The sequence below is a fragment of the Populus trichocarpa genome, chromosome 8 (genome assembly GCF_000002775.5).
Source record: "Populus trichocarpa isolate Nisqually-1 chromosome 8, P.trichocarpa_v4.1, whole genome shotgun sequence".
Lineage (NCBI taxonomy): Eukaryota > Viridiplantae > Streptophyta > Magnoliopsida > Malpighiales > Salicaceae > Populus > Populus trichocarpa.
In genome coordinates, this window is record NC_037292.2 from 10838354 (window position 1) to 10858649 (window position 20296).

A 20296-nucleotide genomic window follows, 5' to 3' on the forward strand; every position below is an offset into this window, starting at 1 on the left:
GTGGCCTCCTCACAGTCACTAGTGGATCCCCACCCAATTTAAGAATCTGAGGCCAATGTTGTTCTGGGACCACGGCATAGCAATCGAACGGGACTCAGCCACGATTTTACCGCATTAATTTGACACGTTCAATCACATAACCTGACAAACCAATATTAATAGTAATAAACTAAAATATATATATATATATATATATATATATATTAATAGTAACAAAAAAAAAGTTATGATGCTTGTGATTCTTTTTCTTTTATAAAATTTTAAGCAAAAGTAAGTTTGTGATTTATAGCACAATATAAATATTTTATGTAAAAATATTTTTTAAAAAGAAAATTATCCTAATTATCCTATAATTTATTTAATTTTACACTTTGCTTTTATTATTCTAAGAATTATAGAAAATATTCTTCATCAATCAAAAGTTTTAAATTAAAATGATCAATTTAACCTTGTATTTATTATTTCATATAAACAACTAAACAATACCGTAAATTTTCTTTTAGACCAATTAGAATAAACTCATTTAATTCAAGGTTAAATCTTATTTTAACTATCTTTCATGTAATGGATCAGAGTTAATGACTAAAAAACCTATAATATTGCTTTGCTTTGCTTTCTTCAGAAATTATGTGATGAACATCACAAACTAACTTATATTGCTTTGCTTTCTTATCTTGTCTTTAAGCTTCTCCTTCGTATTCTCTTTTTTTTCCCTGCGTCAACTCCCCTTTCATTTGTCTCTAATTCTCGTAATTCCAATTCCCATGGAATTTTTTTACAAATTATTTATTATTTTCTCTCTTCTCAAGAAATCATTAGTTCACTTTAAATGCTCTCAAATCTTGACATTCAAGAAACTGGAGAGAACTCAACTATAAAAATTAGATACTGAGTTGAAAACCATGAACTCACAAATCAACTTAATGAGTTGGAATAAGGTTCTTTTCATCTTGACTCTTTCAAAACCATCTCTAGAATGAGCTATTCAACGCTTGAATGGTTGTTTGGCTTGCTTGAACCATTATTAGAGTGTCGTTACCTAAATGAAACATCAATAAATCTCTCAGTCGAGCTCAAGCTAGGCTTAGGTTTAAATTGGCCACTAGATCAAAATATACAGTTATATTGAGGGTGCGGGATAGGGGGCAGTGCCCCACCTAGTGACATGTAGTTTCTTCTTTGTATGTGAAAGCATTTACTAGGCCTTTGGGCCTGCTGTATGACATTAAAAGAAACCAAAGTGGATTGGAACAATAAAATTACGGTTTTTCATCTGTAAATGTAACACAATTGGCCTTGAGAGAAAGGGTAAAGAGGTTTTTTTATTGTTTTGTGCACAATAAAATATTTTATATAAGGCCCCGTTTGTTTGCTGGAAAGTAGTTTCTTTTTGGAAAGTGAATTCCGGGAAAAGTGAATTCCGGGAAAGTATTTTCCGATATTTGGTAGTGTAATGGAGAGTAAGTTGGAAAACACTTTCCAGTGTTTGGTTATGTCATGGAAAATGAGCTGGAAAATAACTTATTAATGTTTTATTTTTTTCAAGTTTATTAAAATAATGAGGAACAAATCTTACAAATTAAAAAGTTGAATGAGAATGAAATTGAAAAAAAATATAATTTCATAAATTATCTCAAATAAAATAAATAATAATCAAAATAATAGAGATCAAATCTAAAAAATTAAAAAAAATAAAAGGTGAAGAAATTAAAATAATAATAATTAACATTTCATAAATTATTTCAAATAAAATAAGTAACAATCAAAAGAATGAGGATCAAATTTGATAGATAAAAAATTTCAATAAAAAACGATAAGGAAAAAGCAAATAGCAATTATAAAAATAAGGACCAAAATTAATATAAAAATTAAATTTTAAGAGATGGAATTGAAAAATAAATATTCAAAACAAATTATATATAGCAATCAAAAGTTTGAAGATCAAATTTGATATAATTAGCAAATAATGACATTTCTAAATTTTTCACAACTTCTGGAAAGTGTTTTCCGCCCAAATTTTCCAGGAAAACACTTTCCTGAAAACCAAGCCAAATTTTCCTTTGACTGGAAAGTGTTTTCCGTTGACCAACTTTTCTAATGGCAAACAAACACAGGAAAGTTTGGAAAGTAGTTTCCCGGAAATCACTTTCCGGAAAACAAACACAGCCAAAAGGGAAAACACTTTCCTGAAAACCAAACCAAATTCGAAAAGTGTTTTCGTTGACTGGAAAGTGTTTTCCGTTGACCGAAAAGTGTTTCCGTTGATTGGAAAGTGTTTTTCGTTGACTGGAAAATGTTTTCCGTTGACCGAAAAGTGTTTCCGTTGACTGGAAAGTGTTTTTCGTTGACCGGAAAGTGTTTTCCGTTGACCAACTTTCCTAATGGCAAACAAACACAGGAAAGTTTGGAAAATAGTTTCCCGGAAAGTGAATTCCGGGAAACAAACATGGCGGCAAAAGAAAAGGTAAGTTCGCGAGCAAGGGTGTTATTGTTTTTCCATTACAATTACACAATACAATTACCGAAATATTCTTGGATTAAACTTGTCTTCATTTTGGGTCAAGAGGTTTTAATATTTTTTCCATTTGATTTTTTTTGTTATTATCAACTTTGATTATTGATGGTTTATTATTTAGACATATATATAACATATTAATTAATTCTAAAAATGAGTTGTGCGTCACGTTCACCTGAAAGTGCATGAATGCTTCTACGATCTTTGTCTGATGCATGTAGCATCCTTCGAAGGTCAAAATACAACTTCTACAATAGCGTTTTATTCCTTATAGTGTCTCCTCCATTAATGAGCGGCGCTTGTACAAAAAAAATATCAGGTTTTGCTCCAATGACTTTTTTTTCTTTTCTTTTTTCCTCTCTCCTTCTCGGTTTCAAAGCCTTTTCCTACCCATTTTCATAGTCGTCCCTTGATTTTGTTTCTTTCATATTTGATTCATATTTTTTTTATTGCTATTTTTTATTTTAAATAATTCACAGAGTTGAATTTTTTTTTTAATTTAACTTTCATTTGATTTTTTTTATCTTTCAAATTTAGTTCTCATTCTTTTTATTGTTAAGTTTTTTTTAATTATTATCTTGATTAAATTATCATCTCAATTACATCGCTCTATATTTTTTATTATTTTATTAATTGAATTATTTTTTCAATTGTATCCCTTAATATTTTAGTTCAATTTATTTTATGTCAGATTTAATTTTTATTTTTTTAATTATTATTTATTTAAATGTATTTTCTATAAAGAACATGTATAATTGCATTTAGTCTTGCCCTCTGATTATCATGAGTACAAGCTGAAACCATTGGTGTATTGGCATGATTTCTATCTAGACTATAGTCAAATGCATGGTTCTTTTTTCTTTCTTTAAGCAGATGCCCCTTCTCAAATCTGCTGTATCATTATTTTGATCTTGTTTGATTTTACGTTTTAAAATTATTTTCGAAAAAATTTAATTTTTTTTTTACTTTAAATTAATATATTTTTGGTGTTTTTATATAATTTTGATGCGTTGATATTAAAAATAATTTTTTTTTTTTTAAAAAAAAAACATTATTTTAAATAAAAAGCACTTTCATCATAAAAGCAGCTGCTGTTAATAAATTATATAGTGTCAACAAGATTGAATCATGTATCTTTAAATAATACTGAAACAAAGTTGCTAGATTAGTCAAAAACCCCTACGTTTTACGATCCAGGTCACCTGTTTTAGATCCCAGTATATTTATGTATGGAATCGCCGTGATAGTGCCAGAGTGAAAAAAAGAAGAAGAAGAAGAAGAGTGTTTAGGAGAAAAAACAACCTGAAGAAAAGAGAAAGAAAAAATAGAAAAAAAGAAAAAGAAAGGAAGGAGGATGTATTTTTGGACCAATACATAATGCCCTGTTTTAAAAATTTAGGAAACAGGGCCATGCCCAACTTAACCCAGTATTTAGATCTTTTCAAATTTTTTAGACTAAAACATCTTTGCGATTATGTTGTTTTATTCGTATCAAATCTGGGTTAGAATAAAAATACCAAGTCTGTCCCCTTTGTACCGTTGTGAAGTCTTCAAACAGAGGTTCCCTAATTCCGAATCCCGTAAAACGACCCAGACGTCCCACGACAGTCTATATAGTTCTTCAAAGCAACAAGATATCAATTGTAAAGACTCAGACTTGTACATTGATCTTTCCAACTGTGCACAGTCGAGTGGTTTATGTGTTTCTTTGGTGAGAAATCACTGGGCTGGGGTAATGGCAAACTTGTAGATGTAATTAGAAAACACACTATATTCTCTTTCACCGCCCACTTCATCAACTGGTACAGCATCAAGAATTTCTTTCAAGTCCTCTGGTGTTAGCTTCACTGCCAAGGATCCAATATTGTTATCAAGGTTCTTCAGCTTAGTTGTCCCTGAAAAATATTGCTAAGAGGGATTACAAGTATTCCTATCCGAAAAAAAAAGGATTACAAGAATCGTCCGATAACTATAGAATTACATCATGCTCGTGTCTTCATTAAATGAACCGCATGTTATATGATGCTGGACATCAATTTTGTAGTGTAATCTGTCACGAATAAAATCAACAATTATGGTAATCTTAAAGCAGTACCAGGAATTGGAATTACGTCCTCTCCCTGGTGGAGAAGCCATGCCAGAGCTAGTTGAGGTGGAGTGCAGGCATGCTTTGAGGCCAAGTCAGAAAGACGAGCATATATAACTTTGTTTTTCTCAATATTTTCTGCAGAAAACCGCGGATGCATAGCCTACGGCAGGAATATCAGATGGTTCAAGAAAATAACGACACCAAAAGATAAAACAGCATGTGTTATGTGTAAGAGTACAGTGTGTAGTCATATTTCTGTAGTAAAATACCAGTGTACTCTCATTGGGCAAGCTCTCCACAACTGCCTTCCCAGCAAAGAATCCCCGGCCAAGAGGGCTATATGCCACTGTCCCGATACCAAGCTCTCTGAGAAAAGAAACAGGAAAAGATCAAAGAACTGGTGATGGCCCTGCATTATTTTCAATATTCTAAAACCATAGCACATTCGATCAAGTGCCAGACATTGAAGAGAGGAAAGGTTTATTTGCAATGGACGAAAAAGAACGTATAGTCTGGTGAAATTATGCAGAACATCGAGAGCTCGATAGTACAAACCGGCAGATCGGAAGTACGTCCTCTTCTATTTCACGACTCCATAGGGAGTACTCCATTTCCACGGCTGTTATAGGATGGACAGCATGTGCTCTCCTGATCGTGTCTACACTAGCTTCAGATAGTCCAACGTACTTAATCTTTCCTTCTTGTACTAGTTTCTTCAGCTCTCCCATCTACCAAAAAGATACAATCAAAGTTGATGGTTGCTTCTTCTTCTTCTTCTTTTTGATAACTTAGAATAGATTGATAAAAACACCAAGCAAGCAATCAAAGTTGATTACTTAAAAAGATTTTGCACTTGATTCCATAAACAGACAGGAAATAAGCGGGAAGGCCAAGGGGTGCAAGGCATAACAGGAATTGCAACAATTGTAAATGATTTATAGACAACTCTTACAGTATCCTCTATTGGAACTGAAACGTCCACGCGATGCTGATAATACAGATCAATGTAGTCCACACCAAGGCGCTTAAGACTAGCTTCACAGCATTGCCGCACATATTCTGGGGTACCTTTGACTGTGAACTGGAACCCTTCGAGCCTTATAATACCAAATTTCGTTGCTAATTGAATCTTTTCTCGAGGAAGCTGCTTTAAAGCCTGAAAATTAATGGGGAAAACTAGCTTAGAAACATGTGTCTTTGTACTTTACATCCTCAAAAAGGACAATTTTTCTTCAACTTGTAGACTACCAGAGTCAAATTAAGCCCATGTGAACTTGAACAAGAATTAGATCGCTTTTTTGTTTTCCTTTTTTTTCTTTTCAATATAGTGAGTTGGTGCCCTTTTCTTTAAAAACTAGTTATATGCCCTCATGTTGTTGCGGAATGACATAATTTTAGTTCTTTCGATTATTCATATATATAATATATTATTTAATGATTTGATTATATTATTGTAATTTCATTTGTGTGTTTTTAATGGTGTTTGAATAAAATTAGTAATAAATCCCATACCCATTCAAGATTCTTTAACTCAAATTTTGTATAATTAATTTTTATAGTATTTTATGTTTTTTCCAACTTTATATTAGTTCTTTCTTTATATTGATTGAAATTCAATTTAGGAAATTTATATCCTGAAACTATATATAAAAAAAAGGTAATAGAAATTTAAAAAATATAAAATACCTTTTATTTTCTCGATGTATATCAAATTTAAATTTTTAATCATTCTCGATTTCTTAAAAAATACTATTATATAACGTAATTTTGTAATTTTATTAAAAAAAAAGAGCTCAATTGAAAAATAATAAGGGTCCAAATAATACACAATTCACCTCTGACAGTATCTTAAAATTTTAAACAACTTGAAAACTAGTATAGAGATGTTTTTTCTTCTGCTTTTACATCTTGCATAAAATTAAAAATTAATTGAATTGAAGTAAAAATAATTTATTTATATTAAAAAGAATTGTAATTCAAAGTATTTAATTGAAAAGGTTCTCTTTGTCAACTTGGTATCAATGTTTTTTCTTTAATGTGGTAAGAGAGACTCAATATATATTTTAATAGATAACAATATATATATATATATATATATATATATATATATATAAACAATTCATGTGTCATAATCATATATTTTTGAATTGCATCTATTTTACTATTATATATGATCATATGATATGATATATGGTTTCTTCTCAATCGCCTGGGAAGCTTGCTAATTATTTTAAAATTTCAGGAAGGAACTTGCGTTATAAGGGGGAAAAAATACCTTTCCAATCATGAACTCATTGTCATGATGATCTCCATATAAATCCGATGTGTCAAAGAAAGTGATACCCCTAGAATAAACTTCCTTTAAAATTAAGCATCCATCATCGTGGGAGAGAGGTGCATTATAAATTCCAGAGAGTCCCCCACATCCAAAACCCAATCTGGAAACCTGCAATGGGCGCCATTAGTAGGAAACCACTGGTTTAATTATGAATCAACAATCCATTAAGTTATCAAGAAATAATGACCATTTGACCGACTAGCAATGTTTTTGCAACTTACCTCGTATCTCTCCCCAGGATTAATCCAGTATCATGTTTACAATTACATATAACCAACAAGATCCAAAAAACTATAATCTGGAAAATGTGATGCATGCTGTTTTGATTCCTGTAAGTTTGCAAGGATTTTTGGGTCCTTCAGACTATCATCAAGACTGATATTGAGGATAGTAATTATGATGATTCTACTTCAAACATTCACTATTGCTCCATGAATCTTAGATGCAAGTTTTCTCCAGACATATCAATGCACTGCACTGACTACAGTTTGTCACAAGCCAAGATGCCCCTCTGTCAAGTGGAACTTTTAATCAGTCTTCTGTCTCAAAATTCTATCCGAAAGAGGGAAGGTTCCTCCCTTATTTGTCTCAAAATCTGTGTCAAGATTGTTTTTGGTTGTCTAGAAACATTTCAGAAGTTTTCTCTTATTTACTCCATGTATACATGTGCTCAAGAGCTAATTATTGAAAATAAAAATACCACGAAGTACCAGACTACTACATCCTTGTCATATGTCATACACGCACTCCTTTCATCAGCAAGAAAGCGACAGTCTTTCTTCATTATTCAGCTTTCTTTCATTTTTTATTTTTATTTCTCTCCAGTTTTGTTAGAGCAAGTTCAGCTTATTATTCAACAAACATCTGGATTCTTTAGCGCACAAAAAAAAGCATTGCAATTCAGCAGAAAATTGAAAAGGAGGGGCTAAGTTTTTCATTTTGAGGTCATGTGACAGCCGTCATCACCTATTGGTTTACTGATGAAAATTTCTCACCTATCTCCATAAATTATAAAACTAATGAAGAAATTAATCTGGAAAATTGTTAAAAAAATAAAATAGAAGAAGATTTTGAGTCGTAGAAGCAACATGCGAGGAAGTGATTGTGCAAACCCACTTCTTGGACAAATCCAGTGATGCATCATATATGTATCCGGTTACTGGAAATCCAAATTAACATAAATCTGCAAGTTTATGGTAATGTTTTATTGATACAGGCTTCTGAGCTATAGCTACTGTTGGTACCAAGATTTATCCTCTTATCTTAGTCTGGGGACAAAGAACCCACAACAGGTACTGATCACAAAGAGAAATCAGCAAAACTTTTGCACTTAGATCTACTTTGACACTTCTATCGACCAAAATAAATTAATTGTAAAATGAGAAGCTTACCTCTAATCCTTGACTGCCCAGTTTCACTCTTGGGATTTGAATATGGGGCTTTTCCTCCATAGTAAAAGAAGACTGAGCTTAAACAAATATGCTTCAACAAAACGATGACAGACAATGTTGAATAGCAAAACCTAACTCGTGAAAAGTAAATTTTATACTTCAGACTTTGGATGGATGCCGTCTTAGGATTAAGACCGGCAAACAACTACTACATTTTTTTTTTCATGGCAAACAGCCTTGATTATGACTTGCAACCTTTTATTAGTCGCCTTCTATGATTTTTTTTATTTGATTGACACAGATAAATATACTCAAGTAAGGATTATATTTCGTGTGCAAATAACCTTGGTCAAAGCTTCTCATGTTATATCATAATTGTTCTGTTGGTTCGTTAGTTGATCACAAAATAAAAATAATAAAATAAAATTATTTGGAATTTCGTTAAATAAATTTAAATTTATTTAGAAATTTATTATTTAAAGATTTAATTTTTTTTATTTTGAATAATTTTTTAAATATTAAATTGCTACAAATCATAAAACTGTCCAATTATTTGGTTTTTAATGGTAATTCATATGAACCATAAGTGAGAAATTTTCTAAATTTTTATTTAGAAGAAAATGATTGTTATGTCTAGAGTAATAGCTTTTTATTATATGACTTACGTAGATTTTTCTATCTAACATACATCCATCAAAAAATAAGAGGTATAGTTTATTATTTATAAAGAAATCTGAAAAACCTTATAAATTGGTAAAATATCAATTTTTTCTTTGAATAATATCCGTATATTAATTCAATTTTAGAAATTAACTCAATTAAGTTATTTCTTGATTTTCTAAGTCTAGAAATATAATACATGTATTAATTATATTTCAATCTTTAATTTCTAAAATATATTTTAATCAAATCATACTTAATTAAATCATCTCAGTTTAATTTATGATAAATTGTTCTTAATGTGTGTGACCCATCAGGTTTCTAATATATTGGCTCAAATATAAATTCTAATTCTAATTAAATAAAATTAAACAAATTAATGTATTATCAATTCAACAATTAATTAATTTATATTTGAGGATTAGGTGCGTCGTCTAGTAACGTGTCATAATCCCCTAAATATTACAAAAGTCATTAGTGATTTAACTTAATTTTTCAGTGATCGTTTTCTTAGTATAATTAATATTCTTTCATTAATAATGTTCTGATTTAACATTAAAGTAAGGATTATGTCTTTTATGTTAAATTATGTTTGTTCTCTACAAAATAGTTATTAATCATTTAAATAAGATTTGAACTCTTTTCAAATCTCATTCCACTTTAGCCAATGATTTTTTAGTCAATACTATTTGAGAACAAATAGAATATATATTTTCTCCAATTCATCTAAAGTAATGAATCCTCTCTTGATTACTCAATCTCATATAATTCATGTTATACCCAATATCTGTTCATTAATTACATCGATTAAGATAACATGTAACATAATCAAAGTATAACATTTTCTATATATAATAACTTAGTGATGTCAAGTCTAATTACACAATCGTCGCATGAGCTTTTTCTTAGAGATAGGTGATCTTTTCATATGAAATTTTCATGTGGGTCAGTTCAAATGTCTTATGACATGCACCTATATATTAGTTCTAGATATTATTTATACCTCAGTTTATGAAAACAGTTATTTCCTTTCTTAAAAGAAAAAACATAATATGTACCAGTTTCTACGACTCTAATAAATATCCAATATTTAAGAGAGCATCGACCAGAAACTTTTTAGGAACAATGCTTTGATACAATAGGAATATCATAATTATAACAATTTTATAATTTCTTTTGCAAATTATTTTTGTCTCGTAAACTTTATCTTTATTCTAAATTCATAAATCAAATATGAAATTTATTAATCTAATATTATATGAATATTAAAAATAAATTAAGTCTTCATTAATAATAAATATATATTTACATGAATATAATAATATCACGGGTAACTAATCGTTTAGCTAAAAAGTATATTAAACTAACATTATATTCTAATGCAGAGGAGCAGGATCGAATTTGAAGGAAGTGTAAATAATTCCCCCATCTGTTAAAATTTATGGTCATCTCCTATTCCTTCTACATCTTATGTGGCTGTTAGTTCAACTCAAATTCAACGGTACTTCAATATCTGTCTTTGCTTTTGTTAATACCTTAGTTAGTATGATCAAAGATTAAACGTGTACATCTATGCCTTGAAAGTAAAAGATCCTGACAGCGACAGGGCATGCTGTTTGCCTAGAGTTTCTTAGACCGTGTGTTAAGAGGGAAGAATTAAACTGTAACATTTTATAATAGGGCTAGGATGAGAGGGAAGATAAATATGCATGAATACCATCCTGCAGATGTAGAAAAGTCATTTTATTCTGAGAAAAACCTGTTTAGCGTATCCTGTATTCAGTTTTTGGATACACTGATGCCATTATTTCAACATGACAAGGCTGTCTTATGAGCTCGATTTTCATACAATAGCAATTTGCTGAAGATTTATTGCTAACTATCATTTGTTTCTTCTGCGGCCAGTGAGAGCACAAGAAGGCGTGTCATAGCTAGCCTACACAGTTGGAGAGTACCTCTTACTAGCCGGTGGCAGCACACTCCAAGCTGTATATATCCGCCGTCTCTTCAGCAAGTCAGTGGCATATAACAGGGTTTGAGCCCTGATTGAGTTATATTGACAGCTGAGCTATAAGAGGCTGAGTTTGATAAGATAATAGATGAGTTTAGACAACTTTTGCAGAAATGTATGGTCTGCTGGACCATGGCGTTCGGTTCTTGCATTTCAGCTATGCTACAGGTTTAGTTTAGAGCCCATGTTTATTTCAACTCTTCTCATCTTTGGTTCTATCTATTATAACACTGAAATCTTGACATGTTGACGGATTGTGTATCTGCAATGGCTATCATCTGGGAGGCGGCTTTCTTTGGGCCCTGGGAAATGCAAAACCATGGACCTGCAGTGGAAACATAATTCTCCCTCTCTATTGAACGGGGAGCATATAAAAAGTTGAAAGCCTGCTTTATAAATCAGCGGCATTACACTTCTAGGAAGACCAAAAGCGTATGCTCTTAAGATAATTTTGCCACGAGGATTATATATTATCTGTGACTGTGAGTGTGATAGGTTGTTTTTTATAATATTTTTTATTTAAAAATATATTAAAATAATATTTTTAATTTTTTAAAAGTTATTTTTAATATTAGCTTATCCATATAATTTAAAAATATTAAAAAAAATTAATTTAAAAAAATAAAAAAATTAATAAAAATACTTTTTAAAACATAGAAATAAACGAGCTCATGCTCAGATGTCAGCGAGTACAGGCCAATTAACATGCGCAGGGCTAAATATGCTCAGATGCAAGGATCCATCGTTATAGCCGAAGGCATATGACCCTATCTTTGAACATTTTTTTATTTAATGTAACTCATCTATTAACCCAAATTACTGGTAATTAATTGTCACATGACACGTGTATATATAACCCTATTTTAAAAAAATACACGTCAAATCATGACACGTTTTACTTTTTAATAATTAGTTATTACTTATTTGAATTAACAATTACACTAAGTCCCGTTTGTTTACTGGAAAGTAGTTTTTTTTGAAAAGTGAATTCCAGAAAAAGTGAATTCCAGGAAAGTATTTTTTGATATTTTGTAGTGTAATGAAAAATAAGTTAGAAAATATTTTCCAGTGTTTGATTATGTTATGGAAAATGAACTGGAAAATAACTTATTAATGTTTTATTTGTTTTAAGTTTATTAAAATAATGATAAACAAATCTTACAAATTAAAAAGTTGAATGTGAATGAAATTGAAAAAAAATATAATTTCATAAATTATCTCAGATAAAATAAATAATAATCAAAATAATAGAGATCAAATAAAAAATAAAAAAATTAAAAGATGAAGAAATTAAAATAATAATAATTAATATTTTATAAATTATTTCAAATAAAATAAGTAACAATCAAAAGAATGAGGACCAAATTTGATACATAAAAAATTTCAATAAAAAAATGATAAGGAAAAAGCAAATAGCAATTATAAAAATAAGGATCAAAATTAATATAAAAATTAAATTTTAAGAGATGAAATTAAAAAATAAATATTCAAAATAAAATATATATTGCAATCAAAAGTTTGAGGATCAAATTTTATATAATCAGCAAATAATGACATTTCCAAATTTTTCACAACTTCTGGAAAGTGTTTTCCGTCCAAATTACAAGCCAAATTTTACTTTGACTGGAAAGTGTTTTCCGTTGACCAACTTTTCTAATGGCAAAAAAATACATAAAAGTTTGAAAAGTGATTTCCCTGAAACCATTTTCCAGAAAACAAACACAGCCAAAAGAGAAAATACTTTCCTGAAAACCAAGTCAAATTTTTTTTTCCACTGAAAAGTGTTTTTCGTTGACCGGAAAGTGTTTTTCTTTAACTGGAAAGTGTTTTTTGTTGATCATTTTTTTTAATGATAAATAAATACAGAAAAATTTGAAAAATAATTTTTTAACCATTATTTTTTAAGAAATAAACATGGTATAAATAAAATCAAATAATTTATTAATTTTTTTCAGGACTAATGATCATTTCACTGAATTGATTCGGTACAATTTTCACAGTAAGGACAATTTCGTCAATAAAAAAATACTTGCAAACGACAACATAACAATCACTAACATTACATTCTCCTCTTTCTCTTTCACTCTCTTTGCCTTCACCAAATCCTACCACACAAATCAGTCATTTTCTCCCCTTTCACCAATCAAAGACAAGAAAGAAAAAAGAAATGTTGGCGGTTTTTGACAATACGGTTGCAAAATGCCCTGATGCTTTACAGAGTCCGCACTCTGCCCCAGCATCCTCTGCATTGAAAGACGGCTTCTTGGCTAACCACTTTGCCTCGCAGCACCCTGGCTCCGTCACTGTCAATCTTGGCACTTCTGGTCTCATTTCTCACTCTGTTGAAAAGCAAAACCCTTTTCTTCCAAGGTATTTTTTTCCCTTTAAAATTGTGACCCATGTTTTTGTTTTGGTTTCTTTGGTTGATTTTTGGGATTGATCTGGTCTTGTTCGCTTGAGGTTTGTTCATGTTTGAGTTTTAGCTTTATGGGATTTTAGGTTGAAGAAATTTGGTACTAGTTTTTCTGCGCGTTTGTGTTATGGTTTGTGGTAATTTGCTTGGAAAAATTTTCAACTTTTATCGACTTTTTAGTAGATCCTGTTATTCATTTATTTATTGTTTGAAAACTTTTCTGTGTGTGTTATTTTAATCATGCAACTTAGATCTGTTCCTTGGATTGATAGTTTTGACTCCTTTACGAATGTAAATTAAGGGCTTGCTTAATGTGGTCTGCAATCCATTTTTTTGCAGGGAAGAAAGGGCCAAGTCTGATTTTCTTAGCTATGTGTTTGTTGAGAGTTATGTAGGATTTAGAAAGATGTATTTCTGTAAATCTCTAGCTAGTGTTATCTGTGCATAACATTGGTAATGCCTCTTTTCTCTGGCTAGGTTATTTGCGGTTGTGGATGACATTTTCTGCTTGTTCCAAGGCCACATAGATAATGTTGCTGTTCTCAAGCAGCAGTATGGTTTAAATAAAACTGCAAATGAGGTGATCGTTGTCATTGAAGCTTACAGAACTCTCAGAGATCGAGGCCCTTATCCTGCCGATCAGGTTGTGAAAGACATCCAAGGGAAATTTGCTTTTATTTTATATGACAGCACTTCAAAAGCCACATTTTTTGCTGCTGTAAGTGATCCTTTCTGCTTGGAATGTTCTCCTGTATTGTTGGTTGTCCTTCTAATTTTTATTTCTGATCTCTTCGTCTATCTGTTACCAGCAGCTTAAATCATGCCAAGTTTACCTTTTTGCAGGATGCTGATGGAAGCGTACCCTTTTTCTGGGGAACTGATTCTGAAGGCAATCTCGTTCTTTCAGATGATGTCCAGATTGTGCAGAAAGGCTGTGGGAAATCTTTTGCGCCATTCCCTAAAGGTAAACTTTTGATTCTGGTTTAATCATTCATGCTTGTGATCTATAGCAATCTATCTCTGCCTCTTTTTGCATGGTTAAATTGTCCTTAGAGTGGCGAAGACGTATACAAAAAAATCTCAAGGACAACACATGGATAGGCACTGGAATGTACTTCGAGTGTATTTGGAGACAAGTATTTATGTACATTGGAGAACCCAGCAATGTGGGAAATGTTGGTGCATTGAAATTTTGAAGAGTATATATTCATGATGCTCTTTCCCTCCACTTTCTTCATGTTTTTGTTTGGTTGTAGGTGCTCTGTTCACTTTCCATGTTGCATGATGGGCTGAAAATTAGGGTCAAAATACCCTTCTGGTTATATAGCTTTATGTAGGAAAGTTCTATGATGATTTATTTTTCTTTCTTTATTGTTTTCTAATCCCTCGAACTTTTGGATGGCCCATTCAAACTCCCTTGGCATTGATGGGATCCTTTATGATATATGAGCACAAGGATAGATGGAGGCACCCTTCTCCCGAAGTTACAAGGCTATTTTGCTGAGTTCCTTTGATTTGTCTCATGCCCTTAGGTAATCTCTACCTACCCATTTCATAATCTGAAAGTTTCTGTTTTATTTCTCAGGATGCTTCTTTACAACTTCTGGAGGTTTGAGGAGCTTTGAGCACCCACTGAATGAGTTGAAGCCAGTGCCAAGAGTGGACAGCTCTGGCCAGGTCTGCGGAGCAACTTTCAAGGTGGATGCGGAGACTAAGAAGGAATCAGTCGGCATGCCAAGAGTTGATAGTTCTTACAACTGGTCTTCAAACTACTGAGCTCCTAAGTCTCCGTGTATGGTAAGGCTTTTCTTATTAGGTGGCCTTCTATTGGATCATATCTTTTTCCTCTATCCTCCACTTTATCTCTCATCTTTCTCGACGCTGCTGCGCTAATGTGTCCCAAATTTCATACTGTTATTAGTCTTTCAATGAACAAGACAATTGATGCTGCTGTATGTGTTGTTTACTCTCACATGAATCACAAACCTTTGTGGAAATAAGCATAAAATAAAATTTACACATTACATAAAAGATTTCCAAGATGTTAGTTTCCTGATTGATAATTAATTCTATTTTCATGGAAACTTGGATGAGTATTTCTTTGTTCTTCGATTTGCTTCTTCCATTGGATGTCATTTTTTATGCATACTGTATATGCCCCCAAAATTTTGGCAAATCCTGGCCTAAATGATCGACGAAGGAAGAGATTGGATTGGTGCAGAAAGTCCTGGATGTGCTCCTATGCTGCACTGTATTGGTGACCAAATGAAGATAAAATATTTGGGAGCCAGATATGAATAGGAGATGAAACAGATAATTAGATAACATATGAATCAAATTTCAAGGTCCCTATTGCAATAATTTGTTTCTCAGATGGCCAAGATTTAAAGAAAAAGAAAAAGAACTGATGCACGCTTGGAAGCAAAGGCTTGCAGAGTTTTCTGTTGGGCGCAGACATTTTGTCCCTGTGAGTCTGTGACCTCTATGAACAACTAACTCGTCAGACGTTAACCTACATGGCATTACTTCTTGCAAGGCATTAGTTTATTTTATAGTCCACTCTTTACACTAGTTTCATGAGAAAAGCTTGAATGAAAACAAGTAACCCAAGGCCCCCGTGTTGTTTGGTTAGGCATGGATGTGCCATCAAATCAAAGGACTTGTTTTGTTTAGGAGGGCCTGACTTCGAAAACTAATCTAGGAATGCCGCTACACTCTACGTCTGGCTCACACTTGCCGAAGAGGTAAAGAAACTCAAAGCATAAACAAGAACAGCCATGTGAAAAACATTTAAAACAACATCCAGAAAGGTGGGATATTATCATTGGCACTTTTTTTACTTATAAAGGCTGGTAAATCTCTTGTTAAACATGGTCAACGGGGGTCAGGATAAATGTAGAGCACAGAGAAGGAAGCTTAATCCAACAGATATACCATCTTTTGCAACCCTTCCTGCTATCTACGAGTAGATAGCGGGAAAGGCGACATTCTACTACTAACTCCTATGGTTACGCAGAAGCACCTCTAGCAGTGACCTTTTTTGTTAGTCCTTTGCATCTGCAATGCCTCCTGCTGTTATCTGAAATACGTGCTTCTGTTAAGAATAGCTTCTCAATAACTATTGCAATATTAACACTTGGTTGGAAATTAGGATCAGAGAATATCCTGATGCCTTATTATAGTTTGGATTTTACTTCAGCCACCATTTTGTCATTTTATCGGAGCAGAACCACCTCGTATCATTTTTTCATGGAAACATGATTAATTAAAACCAAAATCAATAGGTAAAGCCAAACCAATGGTATCAAGGTTTAAGGATATTGCTTCAGCCTCGGGCAAATTTGTTCAGAAACAATTCGGAGATGGGTGAATCAATGTTATCTATTTCTATAAATCAGATTTTGTAAAACTGAATAGTACATTTTTTAATTGAAGACAATTCCAATTTTCCTTGAAACAGCATCATCTATTATAATATTTTAACAGCACTGATAAGTAAGAACTAATATTCTCATTTAGTATAGACACCACAGCCACAGACATTACACCAACAACCTTATTAAGGAGCAAAATGAGAGAGGAACCTGTGTAGAGACACAAAGAGTATGAGCAAGCTGTGTCTTCCCGGACCTAAAAATAATATTGCAATGGTCAACGTAGAAGTAGACAGATTTTAGGTTGTGTGAGAAGATGCCAACAGAAAATGTTGTGATTTGTTGGAAAAAAGGTATGATGATTTGTTCTTACCGGAATTCCCCAAAAGCTTCTGTGATAGCCGAAGTCTCAACCCCACCTTTTCAAATCAATCAAGATGATCATACCAATTACAATTACAGAGAAACAAATTGCAGTACATTATCAGAAAGCATATACACTACCAACACACAGTTCTAGTGAATCTAAAAGTGATAAGACTACCTCCTAAGAGTTCATCCAGGGCTTGGCTTCCAGTTGTGATGTGAATCACAGACTTCCTCTGCAGGATAAAACAATAATGAGGTTTAAACTTAAAAAGGTGATAGAAATCAGAAGCTAGAACTACATGATTCGAACAAAGCAATCAAAAGTGATTTGAGCATCTCCTCAATTCATAAAAGCAAGAGGAACTTAAACTTACTTTGAGCAGAGCATCACTTCCAGTTATATAACCATAATTCTGACAAAAAAAAAATGAATTCAACAGCGCAATAAAATAAAGCTTAAAAAAAGATGATGATTAATATCCTATAAACTGAGCACAGACCACTATCTTTTCAGCAGCTTCACAAATCTTGTCAACTTTAGCCTCAGACAATCCTTTGATTCCTGTCAAGTTCTGAATAGAACCAAGGTAATCGCAATCAGATGGTGCTAAAACACCTAAAATTTAAATGATCAGTATCGGAACTTGTATACCTTCTTCGTGAACATCATCAATCCATTGCAAGTGTAAATGCCTGCATCTTGAAGCTTCTTGACATCTCCAGCATTAATACCTTGATTGATCACTGCATACATCACAATTTACAAACAAGGAGACTGGGCATTGAGCAATAAAATATAATTAAGTTAAATCTTCAAAGTAAATCAAGTGAAATTCATCGACAATATTGCACTGAATATGAAGGCGGAGCGAAATCGAGAGTCGAAGTTGATGAACAGAAAACAATGATATATGAGTGAAATTGGAGTTGCTATTTAAGAATCAACAAAAGCACAGAAGGCAGATCATCATTTGCACATGAATCAACACAAGCAAGCAGAAAAGGCGAAGAAAGTCGAGAATCGAAAGGAAAAAACAATCGGTGACGCAGAGAGAGAAAGAGAGCTCATAATTTGTAGCTTACACTTGTCGATGGCTTCGAACAAATCGTCTTCGTCATCCATTTCTTCTCGCTCCACCAGCTGTAGCTGGTTTTGCTCTTCAGCTCTAAAAACAACCATCACGTGCACAGACAAATTTAGGAACTAGTAATAATTACTACTACTGATTATGTCTCTGATCAGCCAATCAATCAATCCAATGATACTACAATTAAAGATCAGAGGAGGGAGAAAGTACTATTAGCTTAATCGACTAGACTTACTTAAGAGTAGCGGTCATCTTCGCTGGTTTGCAGTAGAAGAAACTTCAACTTTAGTGTTTGTTAATTTGTTATAGAGAAAGAGTGAGATGAGAGAGAGAGAGAGATTTTGATTTGAAAGGCGAGATGTGTGAGTGATCGGCATGGATTTAAGGAGGCGGGAATCTGATTTCAGGGAGGTTTTTTTAATTTTTATTTCACACTGACGGTTGAGATCCGTTATTATTTCAATCCGTTGCCGTCCGTTTGGCTCTTCGTTGTTTTTCTATTTATTATCACTAGTGTAGAAGAGCGGTTATGCTGTTCCGTTTGGAACCAATTCTATTAACAACCCATTTGGTATTGCGATGATCGTTATTTGTTAAAAGTGTGTTTTATATATTTAAAATTTATTTTTTACATTAAAATATTAAAACGATATAAAATTATTAATAAATAAATAATTTAAAGTAAAAAAAATTTTTTAAAAAAAAATACTTTTGAAACGTAAAAATAAACGGAGTCTAAATTCGTTTGATATTATAGTAGCGGTTGTTTTTTAAAGTGTTTTTTATTTACAAATACATTGAAATAATATTTTTTATTTTTTAGAATTTATTTTTAACATCAATACTTGATATGAAAGCATAAAAAATATTAATTTGAATCAAATAAAAAAAATAATTTTTTTTTAAAAGTATTTATAAAACACAAAAATAAACAGCGTTTTTGAAAAAATTTAAATTTTGTTATTTTTTCTGTAAATTAATTTTTTTATGTTTTTATATCGTTTTGATATGCTCATGCAAAAAATAATTTTAAAAATAAAAAAAAATATTTTAATATATTTCTAAATAAAATATACTTTAAAAAACCATAACTATTATTATTATTATTATTATAATAATAATAATAATAATAGAATGAATTGAATTGATTTCCTAATTAATTTTTTTTATTTGGAATAGGTAAGAAAATTATAGAATTTATTTCAATTGAGACAGTGTAAATATATCATTTAACCAATTTGCCCTCATCCCCAATCCATTATTTTTTTCGCTTCTCCAATTTAACTGATCTATCATATCATTTAATCATTTATATTGCTATTTCCAACTAAATCCCGTTCAATCATCGAACTTATCCTGATCACTAGCTAGTCTTATGCGTAGCAAGCCACTGAGGTAACGAAACATGGTTTAAATTATATTTTATGAAAATTTTAAAAAATATAATTTATTTAAATTTAAATATTTTTATAATTTAGATATTTTGATGTATTGATATCAAAAATAATTTTTAAAAAATAAAAAAATATTATTTTAATACATTTCTAAACAAAAAATATTTTGAAAAACAATCATTATGATACTTCCAATACCCTCTAAGCTACCTTTGAGAAGGCGGTTAAAACTCGTTCTTTTAAATTTTAAATTTTTTTTGTTAAAAATTATTTTTTTATGTTTTTATATGTTTTGATGTATTGATTTCAAAAATAATTTTAAAAAAATAAAAAATATATTATTTTAATTTATTTTTAAATAAAAAATACTTTGAACAACAATTGCTACCATAATATCAATCTGACCTAAATACCCAACGCTTCTTCGTCATTTTTTTGTCTTCCCTCTTCAAGAAATTAACACCCAGCAAAATCAAGAAGACTACCATCAACTTGATCTTCTTCCCGTTCTCAACGAGTCCAGTAAATGAATGTGTATTTGATTAATGTTAATTAAATACAAAGACTTGTGTTGAGCAGTGAAGTCTTTCCGGAGAGTGAAAAAAAAAAAGTATTTTTAAAATAAAATTTTAAACACCATTCTAGATTGAGATA

The 20296-nt window shown here is 31.4% G+C and overlaps 3 protein-coding genes across 5 annotated transcripts; 1 reads left to right on the forward strand and 2 right to left on the reverse strand.

The window, feature by feature from the left end:
- Positions 1-3864: 3864 nt before the first annotated feature.
- Positions 3865-8655, reverse strand: LOC7473431 (perakine reductase-like). Its single transcript, XM_052455512.1, has 7 exons — positions 8334-8655; positions 6880-7050; positions 5557-5760; positions 5160-5332; positions 4874-4970; positions 4611-4764; positions 3865-4410 (listed from the first exon to the last, which is right to left on the reverse strand). The coding sequence occupies exons 1-7, from the start codon at positions 8391-8393 to the stop codon at positions 4235-4237; spliced, it is 1035 nt and encodes a 344-aa protein (XP_052311472.1). The 5' UTR covers positions 8394-8655; the 3' UTR covers positions 3865-4234.
- Positions 8656-13069: 4414 nt separating this feature from the next.
- On the forward strand, positions 13070-15448 carry LOC7473432 (stem-specific protein TSJT1). Its single transcript, XM_002311609.4, has 4 exons — positions 13070-13374; positions 13895-14135; positions 14261-14381; positions 15003-15448. The coding sequence occupies exons 1-4, from the start codon at positions 13172-13174 to the stop codon at positions 15191-15193; spliced, it is 756 nt and encodes a 251-aa protein (XP_002311645.2). The 5' UTR covers positions 13070-13171; the 3' UTR covers positions 15194-15448.
- Positions 15305-18666, reverse strand: LOC7467511 (meiotic recombination protein DMC1 homolog). Of its 3 annotated transcripts, none has more exons than XM_024606301.2 (9): positions 18484-18666; positions 18244-18326; positions 17813-17904; positions 17661-17732; positions 17535-17573; positions 17336-17393; positions 17165-17210; positions 17002-17047; positions 15305-15666 (listed from the first exon to the last, which is right to left on the reverse strand). In XM_024606301.2, exons 1-9 carry the CDS (start codon positions 18498-18500, stop codon positions 15601-15603), a joined length of 519 nt encoding a protein of 172 aa, XP_024462069.1. In that variant the 5' UTR covers positions 18501-18666; the 3' UTR covers positions 15305-15600. The 3 variants fall into 3 exon arrangements, with proteins under 3 accessions (XP_024462069.1, XP_002312554.2, XP_052311473.1); XM_002312518.4 differs by lacking the exon at positions 15305-15666 and adding an exon at positions 16207-16496 and having other exon boundaries at positions 18484-18665; XM_052455513.1 differs by lacking the exons at positions 15305-15666; positions 17002-17047 and adding an exon at positions 16781-17001 and having other exon boundaries at positions 18484-18665.
- Positions 18667-20296: the final 1630 nt, after the last annotated feature.

Coding starts and splice junctions, on each gene's coding strand:
- LOC7473431 (XM_052455512.1), bottom strand. CDS start 8,393: ATGGAGGAAAAGCCCCATATTCAAATCCCAAGAGTGAAACTGGGCAGT. Junction 4,765..4,873: donor TGCCCAATGAGAGTACACTG/GTATTTTACTAC, acceptor TTCCTGCCGTAG/GCTATGCATCCGCGGTTTTC. Junction 4,411..4,610: donor GGACGTAATTCCAATTCCTG/GTACTGCTTTAA, acceptor AATATTTTTCAG/GGACAACTAAGCTGAAGAAC.
- LOC7473432 (XM_002311609.4), top strand. CDS start 13,172: ATGTTGGCGGTTTTTGACAATACGGTTGCAAAATGCCCTGATGCTTTA. Junction 13,375..13,894: donor CAAAACCCTTTTCTTCCAAG/GTATTTTTTTCC, acceptor TTCTCTGGCTAG/GTTATTTGCGGTTGTGGATG. Junction 14,136..14,260: donor AAGCCACATTTTTTGCTGCT/GTAAGTGATCCT, acceptor ACCTTTTTGCAG/GATGCTGATGGAAGCGTACC.
- LOC7467511 (XM_024606301.2), bottom strand. Junction 17,733..17,812: donor TGATGATGTTCACGAAGAAG/GTATACAAGTTC, acceptor GGTTCTATTCAG/AACTTGACAGGAATCAAAGG. Junction 17,048..17,164: donor GAAGCTTTTGGGGAATTCCG/GTAAGAACAAAT, acceptor TATTATTTTTAG/GTCCGGGAAGACACAGCTTG.